The sequence below is a fragment of the Ciona robusta genome, chromosome 7, assembly GCF_009617815.1.
Source record: "Ciona robusta chromosome 7, ASM961781v2".
NCBI classification, from domain to species: domain Eukaryota; kingdom Metazoa; phylum Chordata; class Ascidiacea; order Phlebobranchia; family Cionidae; genus Ciona; species Ciona robusta.
This window is the reverse complement of record NC_143241.1, coordinates 1865400-1886095: the sequence shown is the minus strand read 5'-3', so window position 1 is coordinate 1886095 and position 20696 is coordinate 1865400. Positions and strand designations below refer to the sequence as shown.

The window sequence follows — 20696 nt, the reverse complement described above, 5'->3', positions numbered from 1 at the left end:
TGAACTTCTAAACGTTGGCAAAATTTATTAGACTTTAACATCTTATACAGAAGGTCGCTTTACAAAAATTTTAGATTGAAACTGGCTAAATGATATGTTTTAGTTTGACTAAAACATAAAGATCTCTCGAGTTCAGCTAACGTATGTGGCAATGTGTTGTCAGTAATTACGTCACAAGATTGCATGAAACGGACGTATTTATAGTAGTTTAAATACATTTAATTTTTTATTTTTAAAAGTTTAACTTTTAAACCATGGCACCCTCTATCAGAGTCGTATAAACACCGAGTAGTCCAACTGCCGTCTTTGTGTGTTCAAAATAGAGCAAAAGCGGTGACTTTCGCAATGAGTTTAAACGAACTTGTTGAGTTCTATTTGCGATTTCCTTTTGTGAGAAGGCGTAAAACAGCTTCTATTTACCTTACCAAACATTGTTTTGAAAAAATATATAAATTTACCCCCATTAAATGACTAAAATGTCACAAATCAACCGCTTCTAATTCCATTTTTTGACTTTTTTTGACACAGAAAACAAATAACACATGTTTTTTACATTTTTCAACCTTTAAATTTGTTTTTAGGCCCAAGATTTTCTGTAATTTACCGAAAAACATGGATTTTCCCTATACCTACTGTGTTATTTTGGACCCAAATTGCCGTTCAATTTGTCTTTTACGTAACAATGGGTTGGACTACTCGGTATTTCTATGGCTCTGCCCTCTATAAGAGGCTGGGACATCGTCGTCGTTTGTCTTAAAACTGGCGGCGGATGATTTTGCAGCTTTATACGAATTATAGACAGTTTTTATGAGTTATTAGATGAATTTTCGCATTAGGCAGCGTTGAATGAATAAATTAAATTTATTTCGTCTCTTCGGTCACGATAACGAAGAACAAGAGAGTTGACAAAAGCGAAAAGACGGGTAGTAACGGTAAAACAACAGTTGTTAAAACACGCTTATTGATAAAAAAAGAAAGAAGTAATGTTTTAAATAAAATGCGTGACCGTTACACCCTACAGATGATACAATGCAATTTTTTGTAAAGAAAAGTGTGCGATAAGGACACAACCCGTACAATGGGGGGAGTCGGCCTTAAAGAAGATTGATCCAAAGATTGGAGCGTGATGGAAAAACAAAACCTTCGAAAAGAAATTTCACCAATTGTAAATGTAGTCAAGTTTTATAATTGGTGTGCGGATATTTCTTACTGAGTTGAATCTACCATTCCATTTTTCCGTTCAAGACAGTACCGATTTCGAGTTATCGTCTGTTACATTTTTACTGGTGACACGTCATGTTACAAGTGCTTCTTGATTGTGCGCGGCCTATCCATAGATATCATATATATAATATGATATCTATGGGCCTATCTCTTACAATGTAAAATGGCGTGCTAACGATTTATTTAGCACTATCTCGGAAACGGACAAGATTTATTTTCACAGATGCATTAATACTTATAGTTTAATAGTAATATTTATTATTTACAATCGCTCGTTTAACAAAAATAATTCTCAAAGTCTACTTAATAGCGTATTACTCGAAAACACTGTTTGCTTGTATCAGTTCGCGAGTTTAAAAGCCACAGATGCGACTTTTTTGTTGTATTTTTTTCTGTTTGATGTACACAGTATCCGGTGTGGGGATTCGGTTGTGAAACATTGTGCGAAATAGTGATGCTGATGCAAAACACATTTATATATATTACACCAAATATAGACATTTTCTGGTGAAAAATACTTTGTATACTTTATGTATTTTGTTCGCTTGATTGGCAGAACCTATGTTTCACTTAGCGACACGCGCGAATTCGGGAAAAAATAGAACATGAGCTTATTTGATTTAGACGGCAAAAGTTCGGTCCGAAATCGATGATCGTGCGAAAACAGTGGATACTGTGGAGATTGACAATCGAGAAGCAGCAACCGGCGCCCACCGTTTCGCCAGCATGTCGCAATATTGCAGGTTTCAAATACGCGCAAACGGGGCTTCGGGGCTAAATAAAGGGGCTATGGGGCTTCATTAGTACAGAACAATTCTCATGTTTAGTAACACCTGTATGTTCACGTGTGGTTGTTCGCGCTGTTCGCGCTGTTCGCGCGTATTTTAAAGACACTGTTCGAGCTTTTCGCGCTGTTCGCGTGTATTTTAGAGACACCCGCATAGCCTATAGCTATATGCTCACGAACTCGAGCTATCAGACAACACGAAAAGACCTCCCCAATGCAATATGATAAGTATTTGCCCCAAAAAAACGTTTTTAAAACGTTTTAAATTGGAGATATTTGTACTGTTTTCCAGTGAATCATCTTGACTCATTACCAAAGTCTGTAAATAAACACTCTGGCCTTTACTATATACAAAAAGCATCTTGTACAATTAAATTTATCTAATAAAATAGGAATGGTAGGTGGGTTCAGTTTTATTATTACACCAAATACCCTATTTAAAGTCCATCAATTGCCATCGCTATCACGTAAAGAGAAACGTCCAACTACATGGGTAAACGATCAGGGCTACAGAACAATCCCAGTTAGTATACCAATTATCGGTGTGTTCACTCACAGCATGAAGTGAAATAAAAAGAGACTTTCTCTCTTTCGGTTGTAGTCAAGGAATAAATAGAAATACGTATTTAGAGTCAGTGGAGTGACTGTAAAAAAAACAAAAACATGGAACTTCTGATGACGTCACACCAGCAACATACCCTTAAACACTGACTACATAAAAAACATAAACATTTTAAAATACATTAATTTAGTATAAGTCTACTAAAAAATATATTATTAAGAAATTTAAAGGAACTTGTGGGAAACATTGGCTAGTTTACGTAAATGGAACTTGGTATATTTTATAAAATATAGTAGGGTGAGGGAAGATAAGACACCTTTTCATTCCATTTTCTCGTCCCATCTGGTAGTAAACAAAGAACACTCGAATACTTGTAAAACCGCATCCTCACGACCCCTACAGGCTGTTGTTAACTGTTTAAACCAGGATCAGGATATTTGGATATTATGTGCTAAAGGTGTCCCATCTTACCCTACATTACTATATATATCTTTCTTTAGTGGGGAACCGGGTATTTGCACATTAATGATATTAGAAAAAAATTTTTTTTTTTAACACTCACTATTTACGAATGTAAACACGAATATGTGTAACATTTATTTATCCCCGCTGTTTTCCCCATAAACGACAACAATTGCTGTCTGTCGGTTCGGATCTGGAGAAGGTGGCGGTGTTACGTCACGAACCCTCTGTTCCGCTGTGTTACCAGTCTGTGCGTCACGTAACCAGATAATAATTCTCTTACGTAACAAATCTTCATCTGACAGATTGTCATCGGGGATGTCTAAAAGTTCTACCTCGATGACGTCATCATCGTCGTCAAACAACTCAAAGTAGTTGTTCGGATCAGTATTCGGTTGTCCAGTCACGGTACTTGCAGCGCGTTGTACACAATCCTCATTATTCGGTACATCGTCTTCGCTGCTTCGAGATCTTGAATCGGCGTTCTCGTATTTGAGTTCCGGAATCTCAAACGTCTTTCGACGTGCCGTGTCCGAAACCTTCTTCTCGCTTGTTACCTCAACATAAGCAATATTCGACGTGTTCGTCGATTGGCAACTAGCATTTCGAAGCGTTTGTTGGTCTTTCTCTACCTCGTCTGCATTTTCACGGAGACGAACATCATCCTCTTGAACTTCTGGAGGAATTTCCTCGATTCGACCCAACCTCACTGACGTCACGTCTTTTACCGAACTGATTGATGACGTAGAACGAAGAGATGGTGTTTTGGAAACGGGTAAATTTCTGAAATCAGTTATGTTAATTTTTAAACGCTATTTTGTACCTTTGTAATTATTTTGAAATTTTCAATTTAAATAAATCAATTATATTAAAACACGTATATCATATTTACCTTAAGCTGTTTTTGTTTGTAAATTTTGCCTTCATTTCTCGGTAAGCTTGATAAAATTCCGGGCTTTGATTCACTTCGCTCGCGTGGGCGATCTCTTGGATAATGGGCACAGAGCGACGTCGTTTTGCCACAAATTTTAAACGCTCGGAAACCTTGTCACCACTTTCGGCGCTGGTGGGCGAACAAACACTTGCCGCTCGAAGCTTCGATGACGCGAATCTCGCTTCTGTCAATCTCGGCTGCACCAAATCGCGGGAAGAAGAAACATTTTGTCTATTTTCAGCATTATTAGTGACAGCATGGTTTTGTTCAACATTTTGTCCAGCTTTTTTTATCGATGATTCCATGACGTATTTGTGACGTGTCGGTTGGACCGGAGATTTCCGTCCAGTATTGGAAGCACCATTTAAAAGGAGGCTAGATTCAAAATAACCACAGTCAATACTAGCAGACCTATCACGTCGATTCCTCGAAGTAGTTTGACGGTTCCGATATAGAGGAGATTGTTGTCTCTCATGGCGTGTCCAGCATACAGACGATGTATTACCATCGCTTAGTCTTCTTTCTCGGACATTAACACTCAATCGATTGTTGTTTAAAGGGGGTCGAACTTCGGGAAGATTTTTATTGTTTGTCAGGGGAGGAAACAAACCATCTCCCGCATCTGGAGGGCGCACAGAACTTTCAAAGGTCGTTCTCGTCGTTGAGTTACCGGTCAATTGTAATATCTGGAATATTAAAGCTATTTGTTTATATACGGTACCTAAAATGCTTGCGATGCAGTGCTAAAGATATATATACCTGGTATGTGCAGTCTATTGATTTTCTACGATGTGGTTGAGAAGAAGTTTTTCCCGGTCCCCACTTGGAGGGTTGAGGTTTTATCAAATACGTTCCTTTAACTCCTTGGTGTTTATGTGGTGATTGACTTGCTTTAACTCTCGTAAACCCATTCATATCTGATCTTGAAGTTTGTTTCTCGCTTCCAGGTTTGGACTTCACAAATGAACCTTCAGTACACTCAAATTCATGCGTAATTTTGTTCATGACTTGTCGCTTTGAAGCTGGCCGTTGTAGATCATGGATTCGACATACTGAAATAAAATCAAATATTAGTTTTCGTTAGCTATAGGAGGGTAGGAGAAGATGGAACACCTTTTCATTCGATTTTCTCGTCACATTTGATAGTAAAAAAGATCATTCAAAATATTATAAAATCATATCCTCATGAATAGACTGTGGTTGGTTGTTTAAAACAGTGCTCTTCAACCTTTTTTGGGTTGATGAACCCCTAAATTGTTGCGACGAACTCATGCACCCCTGATTGCTAAAAAGTAGAACTAATGACGTCATTATGGAGAAATGCGTACGAGAATAAGTTCCTGTTTAGTCGAAAAGCACCGCCAATCAAAATCATTAGGAACAGATGGTTTGCGGTTAAAGAGAAGACTCGTTTCGCAATTTCCAGTGATGCAAGATATAGAATTCATTAAAAAAAACTGTAGGAAAATGGCTAAATTTGTTAAAAATGTTCAAAACTGAATATTATTGCTGAAAATTTTTAAAGTTTGTGATGCACTCTTGTATACCCTTTTGCACTGGTGCACCCCAGGCATATTTTGGTGCACCCTAGAGTGCACCGTGAACACCGGTTGAAGAGCGCTGGTTTAAAATACGATCAGGATATTTAAATATTATCTGCTAAAGCTGTCCCACCTTACCTGAAAGTACTATATAATAGTTTAGTGCTAACGAACAAAAATGAAGTTATGATTAGCAATAAATTAGATAATACCCGAAAAGAAAATGTCGTTCAGGTTTTAATCAATTTAACAAATTTAGACAAAACCGAGTGTTGATATTCTTATAAATAATAAACCAACAGGAATGCCCCAGCACTGACAACAGACGCGGTATAGATTTGAAAGGGATCAAAGCGTTTGAACTTTCGTATTATAGCATAAGTTTCAGAACAAAGTTGCAGCGCACAGATATATATATTGTTCCCACTATAGGTGTTCATTTCAGGTCTGTGGAAGACCTTTGTATCTGCATTCTTTGTTGCCAACCGAGAGAAAACAAAAGCTTTGCGCACGGAATCGGGCATAAGGAGAGTGACGAATCATATTACGTTTCTATTTAAACAAAATACGCACGCGCGTGAACCGCGTATATGTACAGCGTATATTACGTAATAATACTCAGTTCTTAAACGCCGTAGATTTACGCAGCAATTAAAGATTGCAAAATAATTTCAGTTTTATTAGACATAGCGGTCGGGCGCCAAAGTCACATTGGCAATGAATTGGTGTCTTATGAATACAAGATCCGGAGTAAAAACTTTAAAACGCGGACCCGTCCGCATTGTCATTGTTCGGCGATTATAGAATCATAATATTTACATAAGCTCACTTATCACGATTCCCTTGAATTAGATTTAAGTTGAAAATCCATTTTTAACTTTTTGAATTACATAATTCGCGCACATATTAGAAGATTAAGAATGATCAAGTTTGCTGGCTCATTAGCCACACTGCACGGTTACCATGGATTGATACCTAAAATAATCTCAGAATTCACTTAAAGTTAGATGCTGAAGTGCACTTTCGCTGGCAGACAGTAGCGGCTGAGAGCTCTCCCGCTCCACGGAAAGTCACGTTTGGCTACTTGAAGCAACGAGTGGTTTGACACTAAACGTTCTGATATATTTATTGTTTTTTACGTTAACAAAGAAAATGTGAAGTGCTTCTGTTTGTTTGGTGGTTAAACCTGCAGAAGACACGTAAACAAACCTGTTTCAATTGTACGGCGTGAACTTGGTGCATGAATAGCTTTCATAATCGTACACTTGCTTAACCGTTCGCATATCTTCCGTCAAAGTCAAGGTGTCCTTTAATTATTCTTGTTAACAATCACCATTTTTTAACTAACATTCTAATAAGTTTCATAGAGTATTTACCAGAAGAAACTGAGAAAAAATATCGATAAAGCTCCTTAACACAGTTCACCTGTACGAAACTTAATGATAATCAATCACGCAAAACTCTCTTTTGCAACTTCCAATGGACAGGTACAACAACTCTTAAGCACACAACGAGATCAATGCGAACCGAAACAACAGAAACTAAAAATACAACGTACACACGCACCCCTCACACGCGCACACACACGCCTACCTTTCTCTGTCGTTTTTTGACTAAAGTGGAAATCCTTGACCTACTGTGGAAAGTCTACAGCGGCACAAAATAAACACTACAATCACTCACTATTTGGGATGTATTATTTTATTAATTTTCGCTACTGTGTTCATATGAATTCGTTCCCCTGCCAGAGGGGTGTGGGCTTCTAAAAGTCCTTTGAGAACTAACAATCAGTTACAATAGGTACCGCGCTACAAAGAATGTCGATAGGTTTGCCTTCAAACTAATTAACAAAACCTGCTTTGAGCGAGACACGCGGCCCACTGTCAGCGCAACGTCACAGACGTGAACTGGATGTATGTTCACGTATAGACAAAGTTGATAAAACGTGACGGTAACGTCGAAAATACCTTTATTGTGATAACACAATAAAATATTGGTTTATCCTGTGAAGTATGCTTAAGCAGCCTGGAACAAAAAAAGGCTTTTTTACTCTTAGGTCTTGTTTTAACCTCTTTTACATAATATTGTATGTTGATCTCGCGGAGCCTATATGCACGTGGTGTACAAACAAGACTATAGTTTATAATATATACATGTTTTAAGTTAATTCCCGAAACATAAAGAATAGTAGAGTGGGGTAAGATGGGACTCTTAAGCGAATATAGTCCAACATTTTTAAACTCAAATACATGGCGGTTTTGGGTTCATACCACAAATTAGTACTGTCATACGTTTATTAATTGACAGCACTTCAAAGAAATATATTAAAGAGCAGTTGTTCAGTTGTTATTTACCAAATTCGAAAATACACAGAATAAGATGGGTCAGTTTAAAATCATTGTTAGTTTTAATATCCAGATAAATTTATTATTAAAACAAACGTAAATAACACGAAATAAAATTGTATGGTTTGAAAATCAGTTTAAACATTTGTTTCTTGCACCAATGCTGTAGTACAGTATGTTATTGTATTAAGAATTGGTATTGTTCGAACAATAATGTGATTTGTTAGAACTTCAATTAATAAATATTGCATATTAAAATACATGTAAACTTGGAATAACAGAAATGTGATAATAACTTTAAATAAATTTTGTACTTTACGCCACAAATTGGGTACGACTATTATATATTTCGCACAAACCGCTTCTTATAAATTCTCTAAGTGTTTGTAACTAAATTTGGAACGTATTTTCATACATTAATCTTGTTTTGTATTAGTATATTATATTTGAATGACTTCCGAAGTATAAATTATTGAATTAAAATTAAACTTTTTAAGGTTTGACATTCACCTATACAAAACTATACGAGATGGGGTAAAACGGGACAACTTTTCCCGCGCACTTCGCTGGACCGTGAGAATATTGTCCAATTATACTTTAACATTTGTTTTTGTCTATTATAAAGTACTCGCAAAGAAATATTTTTAACAAAAGTCTCGTCTTCCCCATCATATAGTAGGGGGGGGACACTTTGTCAGACACTTTGTCAGACGAGATGGGACACTTTGTCAGACGAGACTTTTTTTACTTTTCTTTTTACGGAGCCCCATTTAATGATAATCAGGAAAATAAGGTTACAGAATTATTCGACAGTATTATCACGACTTTATAAAACGCTCGTCAAAGCTGATTACTGTTTTTAAATATTAAAAAAATATGTAAAATAGAAACAGTATACTTTGAACAGGTAAAAAAATGCAAAATAGTAAGGTGCTATTTTTTAATGCTCACTAAATCATAGTAAAGCCAATGATTTTTTTTAGTTTGCGTGTGCGAACGATTAAACTAGTTTCATAGCTTCATAAAACAACCTTGAATATTTCGTACAGTTTGATTTTGTCTCATAAAACTAGTTTTAATGATCTGGTGCTACGAAAACGTAACCAACAAAAATCAAGTCCAACCACTAGTAGTAATACAGAAATATATTTTGCCTAAAGGGCATCGTCAGTCTCTTATTCAAATAGAAAACTAAAGAAGTCGTGAGGATACGGTTTTATAATTCAATAAATGTTCTTTGTTTACTACCAAATGAAAAAAGGAAACAAAATAAAAAGGTGTCCCATCTACCCCCACCCTGCTTATCGATTAATCCTTTTACTACAACGGTCGACTACGCTCGATCAAAAACAAATCAGAGGTAACCAACAAAACGGGTTCTAGTCGCCATTGGTGACTGTGGAGCAGTAGGCAGAATACATTTATACATGTATTATAACTAATGGAACTTATGACGTATGAGGATTGAGTGATTGGTGAAGAATATGTGTAAATACGCTTTGTACAACTCCTGTACCATGTGTTTATTGTAAACTTACACTAGTTAACGTTGTCGTCGCTTAAAAACGTTTGTTTTCATGAATTTTGACAAACCGTAATCACGCAGTAATTAGGTAATGTTAGAAGTTAATATTAATCATATGATGTTGAATTAAAAATAATGTTTCAATTACGATTAATGATAATACGGTATAAGAGTAGTGCATTTAATGCGCCCCCACTTCAATGCTAATAGTTTGATTCAGTCGTGAATCTTTATGTGGATACTACACGTGCCGTCGTTTCCCGCCAACCTGCAAGACAGTGTTTCCGCTATGTAAAGTGCATGAGGAAAATAATCGTTAATTAATCGCTCATCGTGCGGTTTTAAATCTGAAAATTCAGTCTAAAAATTATAAATATATATTATGATTTGATTTCAATCAAGAGAATAAAGAATAAATGCTAGAATTGAAAGTTGAGGTAAATGCGAAAAAAAGTCGTCCAAAAAACAACAACAACAACAACTGTTCGACGAAAAAGGATCTATATGACCACTAACGTGCTCAAAAATGGTAGTAAATTCCTGGCGCGTTAAAACACCTCGGTACCCTTGGCGATATGGGCGGAAGAGAGCCATATAAATACAGAGAAGTATACCAAGTAGTGAGTAGCAAAAGATAAATTTTAGTGTATAAATCCCGTGAATAAAACAGTTTAAACATAAAACAAATAGGTCCCACAGAATAGAAAAATACATTTGTCATCGCCAACTAGCGGAAGTTATATTTATGTTTTCCATAGATGCATGTGAATCTTCCGATAGCACTAGAAACTCAAATGTCTAAAGTTGAGGCATGGTTTAGTAAGGAAGCTGGAATAAGGTACCTTAATATAGTATGAAGTAACTGAACCTTCTAAATCAAGTTTTAACCCAATAAAATAATGACGGGTTAAATTTAAGGTGCTAGTGAAGAATCTTCCCTCCACTTTATTTGCAAACCACTTGATCAGTAAGCCCACTAACTACTAACGTAAACCCCTTTGACTACTAACCCCCTAACCATCAACCTCTATAACCTCTAACACTTCAACCAATCTCTAACACTTTCCACCAGCCTATTCGGCTATGTACCGGAGGATTCTTCACTAGTGACAAATTTAAAAATAATATTAAAAAAACGACTTGTAATAATAAAAGAATATAAAATTACTTCTCCCATCCTCCCGCAGTATATATACACAATACACCTCGACCGGTGGCATCATAAACACACAAAGAAGTACGTCATAATCCCTGCCAAGGAAACCTAAGTAAGGCAGACAGTCCCTTAACTTAAGACGTTTAGTTTTTACCAAATTTTATCGTGAAAATTTGCTCATAAAAGACTGGTTTGTCCTAGTTCTTTGTCAGTTTGTTTGTCAATAATCTGGGAAATGCATGATATGTGTGTTGTTGTACAATGTAAATAAACCTTTAATGTTAAATCGACGCCCCAGTTTCTCTGTTGAAATAGAAATGCCTAAAAATACTAACAGAAGATAAAAAAGTATGATATTGTGCAGTCCATATTATTTTCTGTTTCATACAACAACAACTTGGGAAATAGTCGATAACTTCTCATAAGAACTACATTTATTTCAGATTCAAAATGAAGCTTTGTTGTAGGAAACTCATTTCTCCTGCAAGATTTATTTTACAAAGTATTCAAAGTCGAAATTCTCATGTTAATAGAGAAGATTTCATCCCACCAAATTTGGTGATGGCTAAAGTTAATCCACTTCTACACAACGTAACCATTCAAGAAGTTCCGAAGATATCAGATAAAATTCCTGTTTTTCGTCACTGTGTTGAGAAATTGCCAAAGAATAAAAATGCTATTTCTGTGTGGCTGGACAACCTGCTTCACGCCAGACCACAATATAATTCTGTTGTTCAACTACATCCAGTTCTATTTGATACACATCCTCGAATGGATATCTTGCATTCAGTGGTTCGATGGCAGCAGGAATACAGAGAGGTTGACTATTCATGGTCTCGTACAAGAGCAGAAATTGGACGAGGTAAAAAGAAGCCATGGCCACAAAAAGGAACTGGAAGGGCAAGACATGGAAGTAGCAATTCACCACTTTGGGTAAAAGGTGGTATTAGTCAAGGACCTAGAGGACCAAGGGCTTCATTTTATGAACTAAATTCAAATACGTTACTAGATGGCTTATTAATTGCTTTATCAATCAAACACATTCAAAATGATTTGATCATCATTGAATCAGCTCAAATTTCACAGGATATGCCCGACTTTGATGAATATTTAGAAAATCGAAATTTATCTGAGGCTTCAATGTTGCTCGTCCATGCTGAGAATGAAAATATTTCTTATCTTGAACACTTAGCTGAAGATTCTAAACTTTTAAATATAATGCCTTTGTATGGTTTAAATGTTTGCAGTATTTTAAAACATGACAAACTTGTCCTATCCAGATGCATACTAGATGAACTTGAGCACAAGGTACTGTGGCATAAAACACGTTATCCTTGGCTTGGGTCTCCACATAACTTTTATATTGACATGCCTGGACAAGATAATAAACAAAGTGTGGATACTAATACTTCAGAGCCTATAGGCGAGACGGGTCATATGTGATTGCCATAATTTGATTTAAAGCGAAAAATACAAGTTCATGCCGCTTAAGTATGAGTTATATTTATGCATCCATAGGGTCAAGTTACTGTAATTGTATTGTAACCGACACCAAAGTGAGCTATAAGACTCAAAGTTGAAGCTCACCCTGTGTTTAACTTATTAATATCTTTTCTGACAAAGCTGACCAACATACTGAATTATACCCTTATTAATTGACAACACTTTAAAGAAAAAATATAATTCAACATTTTCTCCGCATTTTTGAAATTCATAATCAGGTGGTGGGGTATGATGGGACAGTTCAAAATCCATATTTGTTTTGATTAACCTTAAATTTATCATTAAAACGCCTAAATACCACGAAATAATACTTACGCTATAAAAATAAAATGAAAATGGCTGCAGGGTTTTCTGGGTCGGAACAAATACAACGACCACCCGGTCCAAATTTATTACGACCCTTCGTTGAAAACGTTCCAGGCACGACGTTTACACGTTCAAACTTTAGTTTTTGGTAATATTATATTAGTGGTTCATCTGGTATAAATAAGAGTAAGACGTAATGTATTTCCAACGTTTCGTCTGCCATACGGCGAGACTTCATCAGGGAATGAAACGCAACAGTCAAGTAAGCGAAAAGCAGAAAAGGGTGGGAAAAAGCCGATACTAACGTGATAAGGGCACTCACTGTAAAGAGGAGATAGTGGAAGGGCAAAAACGCACGCGGCGGTCACGTAAAAAATCGGAAACAGAATGAATTAAATCAGGTTATTGTAAACTGAAGAGAAATAGGTTTGGTCTTTGGTCCGTTCGAGAATTCGAACGTTCTCAAGCGCTACACATAGGGCCAAGTGCCTGGACAGAGCCCCGTCTTGCTCGCGTCCTTTGCTGCGACATCTCGGCGATGTTCTTTGAGTCGCGTTGCGAGCTCTGCCCGTTTCTCTGACTTAAACACCCTCACAGTCACCGCAGGGAATGAGATACACAGTCCCTTTGTGTTCAGTTTTCTGAATCTTAAGAGGTGAGACAACAGTCTGCGAGGCGTTGTTTGTGGCTTGGGATAAACCTTGATACCGTGATTGGAAAGCATTCTTTTTAGAGTGTTGGGACATACGGATAGACCAAAGTTAGTATAGACCAAGTTAGGAAACGGATTGTAAAACAACGAGTCTTGTTATCCATTGTTGCGCGTCTATGACGTCATAGACGCCACCATCACGGAGCCCACAGCATAGCATTTTATCATTGCTGGGTGCTGTTTTTCGCCTAAATAATGCGATTTTTTAAGAACCAAGCACTTCTGCGCGTAAAAATGGCTTTCTACTAATGTTATATCTTATCACAATAATAAACCTCACATAAAGAATCAAATTTTATTGAACACTCGATCGATTAAAGAGTAAAAAACAGAAAATATCAAGTATACCAACCAGAAATATAAAAGAACATGTTTAAAATATAAAAATACAAACAAAAACGCATAACATTAACATATACTAGTGTATCTAGCTGCAGTTTTACATGTAAATTGCCGTGATTTTACTTTTTGGCTTACAAACTTAACACGTATACCCGGCAACGAAACTTAAGGTATCTTTGTAAAATTTGCCTAATATCGAAGTGACATTGTGGTAAACAATACTGAGTTACTATTTTTGATCATCTGCTTGAATTAATAAGCTACCTTTTCTGCGTTCTTGATCTTTATGAAATCGGAATAGGCGAACACCTTATCTGCTAGTACTTAAGCAGTTTGAAGCTGCATGGCCACTCATGTTGAATAATAAATGTAGTATATACTGCTGGTCTGCAGATTCATAGGTATGACCATATACTATTATGTAAACTAAGCTGATTGCTGCTAGTATTAATCGCCAACGTTAAGTATCCTTTTAAACCACACTGTACGCTGAAAACCAGTCAAAATATTAATTTACTTCACATTAATTCTTAGATTTAATATTATACAACAAGATTTATATTAGAAATTATATATTAAATGTTAAAACAACCGCTATACGTGTTTTCTAGCTTTGTATCGCTTACAAGAACTACATGAACACATGCCGACCATGCATTTGTATAGGCGATTCACGCTCTGTGGGCTCCGTAATGGCGGACACAAGCGCCGTTTCCTAACTTGGTCTATACTAACTTTGGGATAGACCACACAGTTCCAATAGTTGGTGTTATTTCTTTTGGTTTCTGTGTAGGCTTCCACTTTACCATCCACGGCGGGTAACAGTTGTCCAGAAGCAGGTTTTTAATAAAAAATTATTTCATCCTATAAACGTAGTGGATCGGATATCAAAGCCTCTGCTCTGTGTTTTAGGGACCTCCTTGCCGCTCTTTTATGTTCGATCGGATAAGCTGACCGAAAAGAGAGATAACGATCAGTGTGTGTAGGTTTCCTAGCTGTACACAATGGCGCAGCCAGAAAAAATAAGGGGGTGGGGAGGTTCAATCGCGCCCGCAGAGCGCAACCCCCCTCTTTCTTTATTCTGAACGGAAGAAATCTCGGACACTAATTTTTGGTCTCATCTGCCGTTCAAGAATTTTGGCCAGTGTTTGGTCGTACTCTCACCGACTGTCCATCGCATAGCAAGGTAAAAGTGTTGACTTAATCTCGTGCTACAACATGCTCTCCATGACGCTTCAAAAAATAAAAAGTGTAAACGAAAATTCACGGCAATTTTTCTCTGAATTGTACCATCAATGTCTTGACTTCGCATCGAAAAACAATATTTTCATAAATCTAATACTACCTCGAGGAATTTAGGCAGCAACAGCAGAAGATCATTTACACGATTCCGTTTATAAAAATGTATGTATTAGAGCTCTATGTATTAGAGCTCGTATTGCATTTTCTCCGACCTATTGCGCATGCGCATTAGCGCCTGGTACAAATATATTACTACACCGGTCGTCGTCGCAAATGGCTGTGGAACCAAAAGCCAGCAAGCAGTAAGCACTTACTTATATGCAGCAAAATTATTGTTCACATTATCTGAAAAAATGATTTGAATTCACATAGCCTACACAATAACGTTATACCTATAAAATACGAAATAACGGTTTTTGCATATAAGGTGTGGTAAGAGGGGATACCTTTAACACCTAAATCTCACGTTTCCTAATCGTGTTTTGGTCAATTAACGAACTTTGTGAGAGAAATATGTTTTGTTTACTACCAAAGGGGACGAACAAAAAAGAAGACATCACGTTCCACCATATGCCTATGCTGTGCAGTTTATATTTACCAGTTGTTTTGTTTTTTTAATGTTGAACTCAGGTAAAACGCTATGAATCCTCCAGGCTCCAAGTCTGGACATCAAGCTGTTGGGAGCTGAAGTGTGCAAAAACATTAGGGAAAATATACACCCTAATACAAGTTCATCGAACTAGTTCGCGGTGGACTAAAACACATTGCTTGTTCGTAGGCTAGTTCATTCGAACGAATTACATTGATCAGTAAGTTAACGACTTGCGTCACGCCGTTCTAGTGAGATAATGGTGCTATTTTTATCCTTCTGTGACGCCACCAATGCGGCGTGTATATAAACCCGAGAAGTTATAAGTGAAATTAGTTTGATGAAATGCCAGGATAGGGTGGTCAAGTATTGTTTATCAACATTTAAAACAACTTGAGAAATAAACAAGGCAAAGTTTATGATTGACAAGATCGATTTGCATTTGTTTTTTAAAAAGATTTTGTTAAATTCCATATTTTAGTATTTGGTATAAGATTTCTATTAACAAACTCTGCGGTTGAAAGTAGTCTTTGTCACGAGATTTTTAAAATCTTTAAATTTTTTTTTTTTTCAATTTTAGAAGAGTTTAATTTAAATAAAACATCACAAATAATTTTTTTAATAAATTTAAGGGTTCAAAACAAAACTGTCTTTGTACAAATCTATTTTTAACTTAAAATTCTCATAAACGTAACGAAGCGTGACCAACGTCATATCCTTTTTATTTGTGTCGTTACTTCCGTTCTCTCCAGTGCTGTGCAACAAGGTGTGGTCTTGTTGCCAGCCTGTCATTGTTTGGCGATTTTTCCTTTAAATTTAGACTTTCGCATGAAGTTTTTAGGCAATTTTATTCAGTACAACATTGTTTTAGTGGTATTGAGTGCTTAAATCGAGAAAAATGGCGAAGTTATTGAACAAGCGGCTGTTTTGCTCAGGCTACCTATTATCGTCTAACTTTGCAACTCAGCTTGAATTTTTCAAATGTTTGAGTTAATTTAAAGCGATTGTACGTCATACATTTTAACATTTGCTATTTTGTATGTTTTTATCGTTATAAAAAATATTTAAATACCAGCAAAGTTATATTATGTTGTAAAGCTCCCATGTATCCCGTAAATTCAGATTAACTGTATAATTGTTTCAAGTCATCATTTAATATTTATGAAAAAACAATATATAAAGTTAATTTGACGAAATCAATGTTTAACATTTCTTGCTTTTAAAGATTTAATGGTTGTTTTTTGTTAAAACGGTCAAATTACATTATAAAATTTATTGAAACACGAAGATGGCTTCAATTCGTAAGAAGCTGGTAATAGTTGGTGATGGTGCTTGTGGTAAAACTTGCTTACTCATCGTGTTTAGCAAAGATCAATTCCCAGAAGTTTACGTCCCAACTGTTTTTGAAAACTATGTGGCTGATATTGAAGTAGACTCTAAACAGGTAAAGTTTTCATGAATAATAAGCAAACTGCTTTGTACTACCTGTTATTGCTTTTAGGGTTTTCACCAGCATCATTTAATTTTGAAAACTTGTGATAAAAATCGATCTACAGGCCAATAAAAACCAGTAGTAACCAATTAAACCAATAAGAGCTGTTAATGGGAAAATGGTCATGCAATGTAATAAAGATTATAAGCAGTAGGAATTAAGAACATCTGCAGACATCTGTATAACCGGATGATGCAATCAGAGACAAAATTATGTTTTTTTACTGCATAATTATAATAATCCATGAATTATAAATCGATGTTAAATACTAATTTTAAAGGGATCTGTGCACAAATATTTAACTTTTTAACCTGGTATGTTGGCTATGAAGTAGCTAGAACAATTAAACCTATTGAAGCTGAATATTCCATTTAATGTCTTTTATTTTAAAAGCAGCAAGCACTTAAGAACTGACTCTGTTGCAATTTTTATGTAAGAAATGTTTTTTAATTGTATGTATTTATATATTAAATATGAAATGTAACTGCTTTTTTGGTTTATTTATTTTATTTACACTTTACACTGTTGCGCAACTTATTGGAATTTACTATTTGCATTAACATTGTCTAGATGAGTACAATTGGTTCGGTTGCTTAACATTTAACTTGGGTAGTTAAGTTTTAAATCTAATGCTTGCTAGTGAAAAAGCTTTGTAAAAATTTCCTGACTTAACAGAATGTATATATAGAATATTGCAGTGTTCTGTTTTAATGTTCAATTGTTTCAACAGGTTGAGCTTGCTTTGTGGGATACAGCTGGTCAAGAAGATTACGACAGGCTTCGTCCACTTTCCTACCCCGATACTGATGTTATTCTTATGTGTTTCTCAATCGACAGTCCAGATTCACTTGAGAACATTCCCGAAAAATGGACCCCTGAGGTAAGTTGTACATCAACAATATCAATCAACAATTTACACATTCTAAACACTCAAATATGTTCTGTATCTTGGAACGAGCGACATTTAAACTAATTACAGGAGTTAACTTCATCCTTAAAGAAAGGTCAGGAGTTCGGATAGTCTTTACTGAACTAAAACTGGACAATCCCGAATGTTATGTTCAATATGCTACCGTTTCTAAGTTATTGCACTTGCATTTGCACCAGTGAGCTGAATCTCAAAAATGGCTAGAGATTTTTTAATTAAATTTGTTTAACGGATGTGCTAGTTGATATTCTTTTGTAGTAAAAGCTCATTGTTCATTTTACAGGAGGCATTTTTAACGTTACTTATCAGAATGTAACAAAACATAATTTTAGGATACAGAAAGATGTTAATTTTAAACTAGATAAGCGCTACATTATAGCTTAGTAGAGATGCCCTAACCACGGATGGCGGGGATAGGTTGGTTTATCGGTTTGTAGAAGAATTCAGGCGTTTAAGGGAGAAGCACCTGGGATGTTTATTGGTGTAAATATAAATGATAACATGAAAATTAAACCGTTTTAAAAAAAATAGGTTCTGCCGTTCTGCTAAATATTATCTGTAAACCAATTCTAAATTTTCTCCATTTTACTAAATATTATCAATCCTACTCTGTTTGTCTAGTAGTAGATGTTGCATAAGTTAGATTTATGTTATAATTTATTGGTCCTTGAAAGGGAGAATCAGAATCATGTTAGTAACAGAAAAGATGTAAAAATTTAATCAATCAATACATGGTCCATAGATAATCACTAATCAGATATAGTTTAGATTAAACTGAAATCTATATTTAACTATTTGTTAAAACTTGTTATAGTAGTCTAACACATACCACAAAAACATTACATGTTAGTGATGTTACATCCTACTAGTTAGTGCAACAGAGATATAATAAGGTTATGTAACATTGTGCTGTGTAGTCTAATATGGTTTTTGTTTATTTGTGTTACTAGGTAAGGCATTTTTGCCCAAGTGTTCCAATCATTTTGGTTGGAAACAAAAAAGATCTTCGTAACGACAGTTCAACAATAAAAGAACTTGCTAAAATGAAACAATCTGCCGTTAGTAACGAAGATGGAATGGCGATGGCAGAGAAGATTGGCGCTTACGGGTAATTTATATTTGTTGATTTATGTTTTGAATAGCATATTTATAACACTTTGCTTTGTGCGTCGCATTGTTAGTCACAATAGTCAGTTACTGTAACTAAAACAATCTTTACATTATGTAATGAATTACATTCCTGTTTTTCCCACCATTGTGAAACCTCATACTATTAACTGTTGCATCAAACTACACAAGTTTATCAATGGCTCATTGAATCACTGAAGTAATTTGATATCAGGTGACACCGATATCTATTGGCTCTCCCCACAGTTGCTTCAAGTTTTTAGTTTATTTGTCAACCTGTAATAATAATATAAAATGTTTTTCACTGAAATTATAGATATATGGAATGTTCAGCGCGCACCAAAGAAGGTGTTCGGGAAGTGTTTGAGCTTGCAACTAAAGCAGCTTTACAAACCAAGAAAAGAAAGAAAAAGAGTGGATGTGAAGTCTTGTAAAGAAATTTTAACTGGAGTCTAGCAATTGACTTAACATTGGACGCATGCTTTCATACTCCCCAACAAATTAATATTTACAATGTTGGAAACGTATTCTGCATGACTTGAACTCAATTACTCAAATAGATGGCAGGATTTCTACACATGTGGTTACTACGGAACAACCGACAACATTGTAACCTTATTTTCCGACATGGATAATTCTTGTGTGGTCTGATGTAACCTTTAATTAATAAAGATATTGTGTATTTGCCTTAATAATGTTAAGCACTAACAGCACAAAAAGTCACTAAACGTTTCCCCACCCCTTGTGTAACGGATATATTTGTTGTCATTGTATTTTGTGAAAGTGCATGTTATAAAATCCAAAGAAACCACATTCCAGTAATTTCCAATTCTCCTATGAAAGTAATGTGCATCTGTTTCAATGTCAAGCTTTTTTTCAATGCACAAACTAAACCATTTTATGTGCATTTTTAAAATGGATAATTTTGCGCTCACCTGATGCTTGTAGACTTAGTAGAAGGTATATTCAGCAGCAGTGTGTTTGATATTCAATACACCTGACGGCATACTGCTGGTAGCCTGGACCTGTGTTATGAATGACGTTTGTTTTATTCGCATGTCCCGCTTAATCTTAGATGATTCTAAATAAATGATACCATATGATTTTGAGTCCTTAATCAATTTTAAAGCTGTGAAGAATACTTAATCAATATTACTTTCTAACTATTTTACCTAGTTCTGGTGTACTACCAGCTTTCTCAACCAGCAGTAGCTTTGCTTTAATTTATTGATTAACTCAGAAGTAGAACTGAAACTTTGCCCCGGAATTTACAAAAGTTGCGCTTTCTTTACACGTATCAAAGTTTGAACGCAACACAGATTGGAAAAAATTAATTACTGATAAAATGGATGTTTCGTTTATCAAGAATACAACCAAGCTTACTAAGATATTTTATGGGGGTGGATATGTACACTACTTTACAGGTAGGTTATACAAATCACTTTGGTAAACAAAGTAAATTTACAGAAATAGGTAATAACTGTATCTTCGCGACACCAAGGTGATCCTAGAATACAGATATTATAGCGGCCATTTTCGATACCTTCTACTGGTGCCACCAACCTAAAATGTGCACACTATACTAACTAGACCCCAGCGGGTACAATATGAAACGAATACAAAATAATATGCAGTTTAAGAGGGGTGGCGCATCCGGAATACCAAATAATTTGACTTGTTTGTTTAATTCAAGGTTTATTCGCATTTTTGCGCATATCCAACTTGTACATTCCTCCCAGAAATCAACTGTAGCTAAACAGTCACAAAACAAGTGCACCAGCGTTTCTTTTGCATCGTTACAAAAGTTACACCGATCAGATTGAACTATTTCGAATTTGTTCAAGATGTTATTTGTTACGCAGGCTCTGAGGTTTAGTTTTATTTGGAATGATCTTAGTTTCGGTTCAATAGTTGCTTT

The 20696-nt window shown here is 35.7% G+C and overlaps 3 protein-coding genes and 1 pseudogene across 5 annotated transcripts; 2 read left to right on the top strand and 2 right to left on the bottom strand.

Annotated features, from left to right (window-relative positions):
* Window positions 1-2409: 2409 nt before the first annotated feature.
* On the bottom strand, window positions 2410-7334 carry LOC149733393 (uncharacterized). Its single transcript, XM_089880927.1, has 4 exons — window positions 6720-7334; window positions 4729-5021; window positions 3928-4655; window positions 2410-3818 (listed from the first exon to the last, which is right to left on the bottom strand). Exons 1-4 carry the CDS (start codon window positions 6763-6765, stop codon window positions 3170-3172), a joined length of 1716 nt encoding a protein of 571 aa, XP_089737053.1. The 5' UTR covers window positions 6766-7334; the 3' UTR covers window positions 2410-3169.
* A 2727-nt stretch (window positions 7335-10061) lies between these two features.
* On the top strand, window positions 10062-12027 carry LOC149733392 (large ribosomal subunit protein uL4m-like). Of its 3 annotated transcripts, none has more exons than XM_089880947.1 (3): window positions 10062-10218; window positions 10568-10648; window positions 10980-12027. In XM_089880947.1, the coding sequence occupies exon 3, from the start codon at window positions 10987-10989 to the stop codon at window positions 11977-11979; it is 993 nt and encodes a 330-aa protein (XP_089737073.1). In that variant the 5' UTR covers window positions 10062-10218; window positions 10568-10648; window positions 10980-10986; the 3' UTR covers window positions 11980-12027. The 3 variants fall into 3 exon arrangements, with proteins under 3 accessions (XP_089737073.1, XP_089737072.1, XP_089737074.1); XM_089880948.1 differs by having other exon boundaries at window positions 10214-10238; XM_089880946.1 differs by lacking the exon at window positions 10568-10648 and having other exon boundaries at window positions 10064-10218.
* Window positions 12028-12166: 139 nt separating this feature from the next.
* Window positions 12167-16022, bottom strand: LOC149733391 (uncharacterized; annotated as a pseudogene).
* Window positions 16023-16433: 411 nt separating this feature from the next.
* Window positions 16434-19881, top strand: LOC149733390 (transforming protein RhoA). Its single transcript, XM_089880953.1, has 4 exons — window positions 16434-16674; window positions 17453-17602; window positions 18601-18758; window positions 19095-19881. Exons 1-4 carry the CDS (start codon window positions 16519-16521, stop codon window positions 19210-19212), a joined length of 582 nt encoding a protein of 193 aa, XP_089737079.1. The 5' UTR covers window positions 16434-16518; the 3' UTR covers window positions 19213-19881.
* The last annotated feature ends 815 nt before the right edge of the window (window positions 19882-20696 follow it).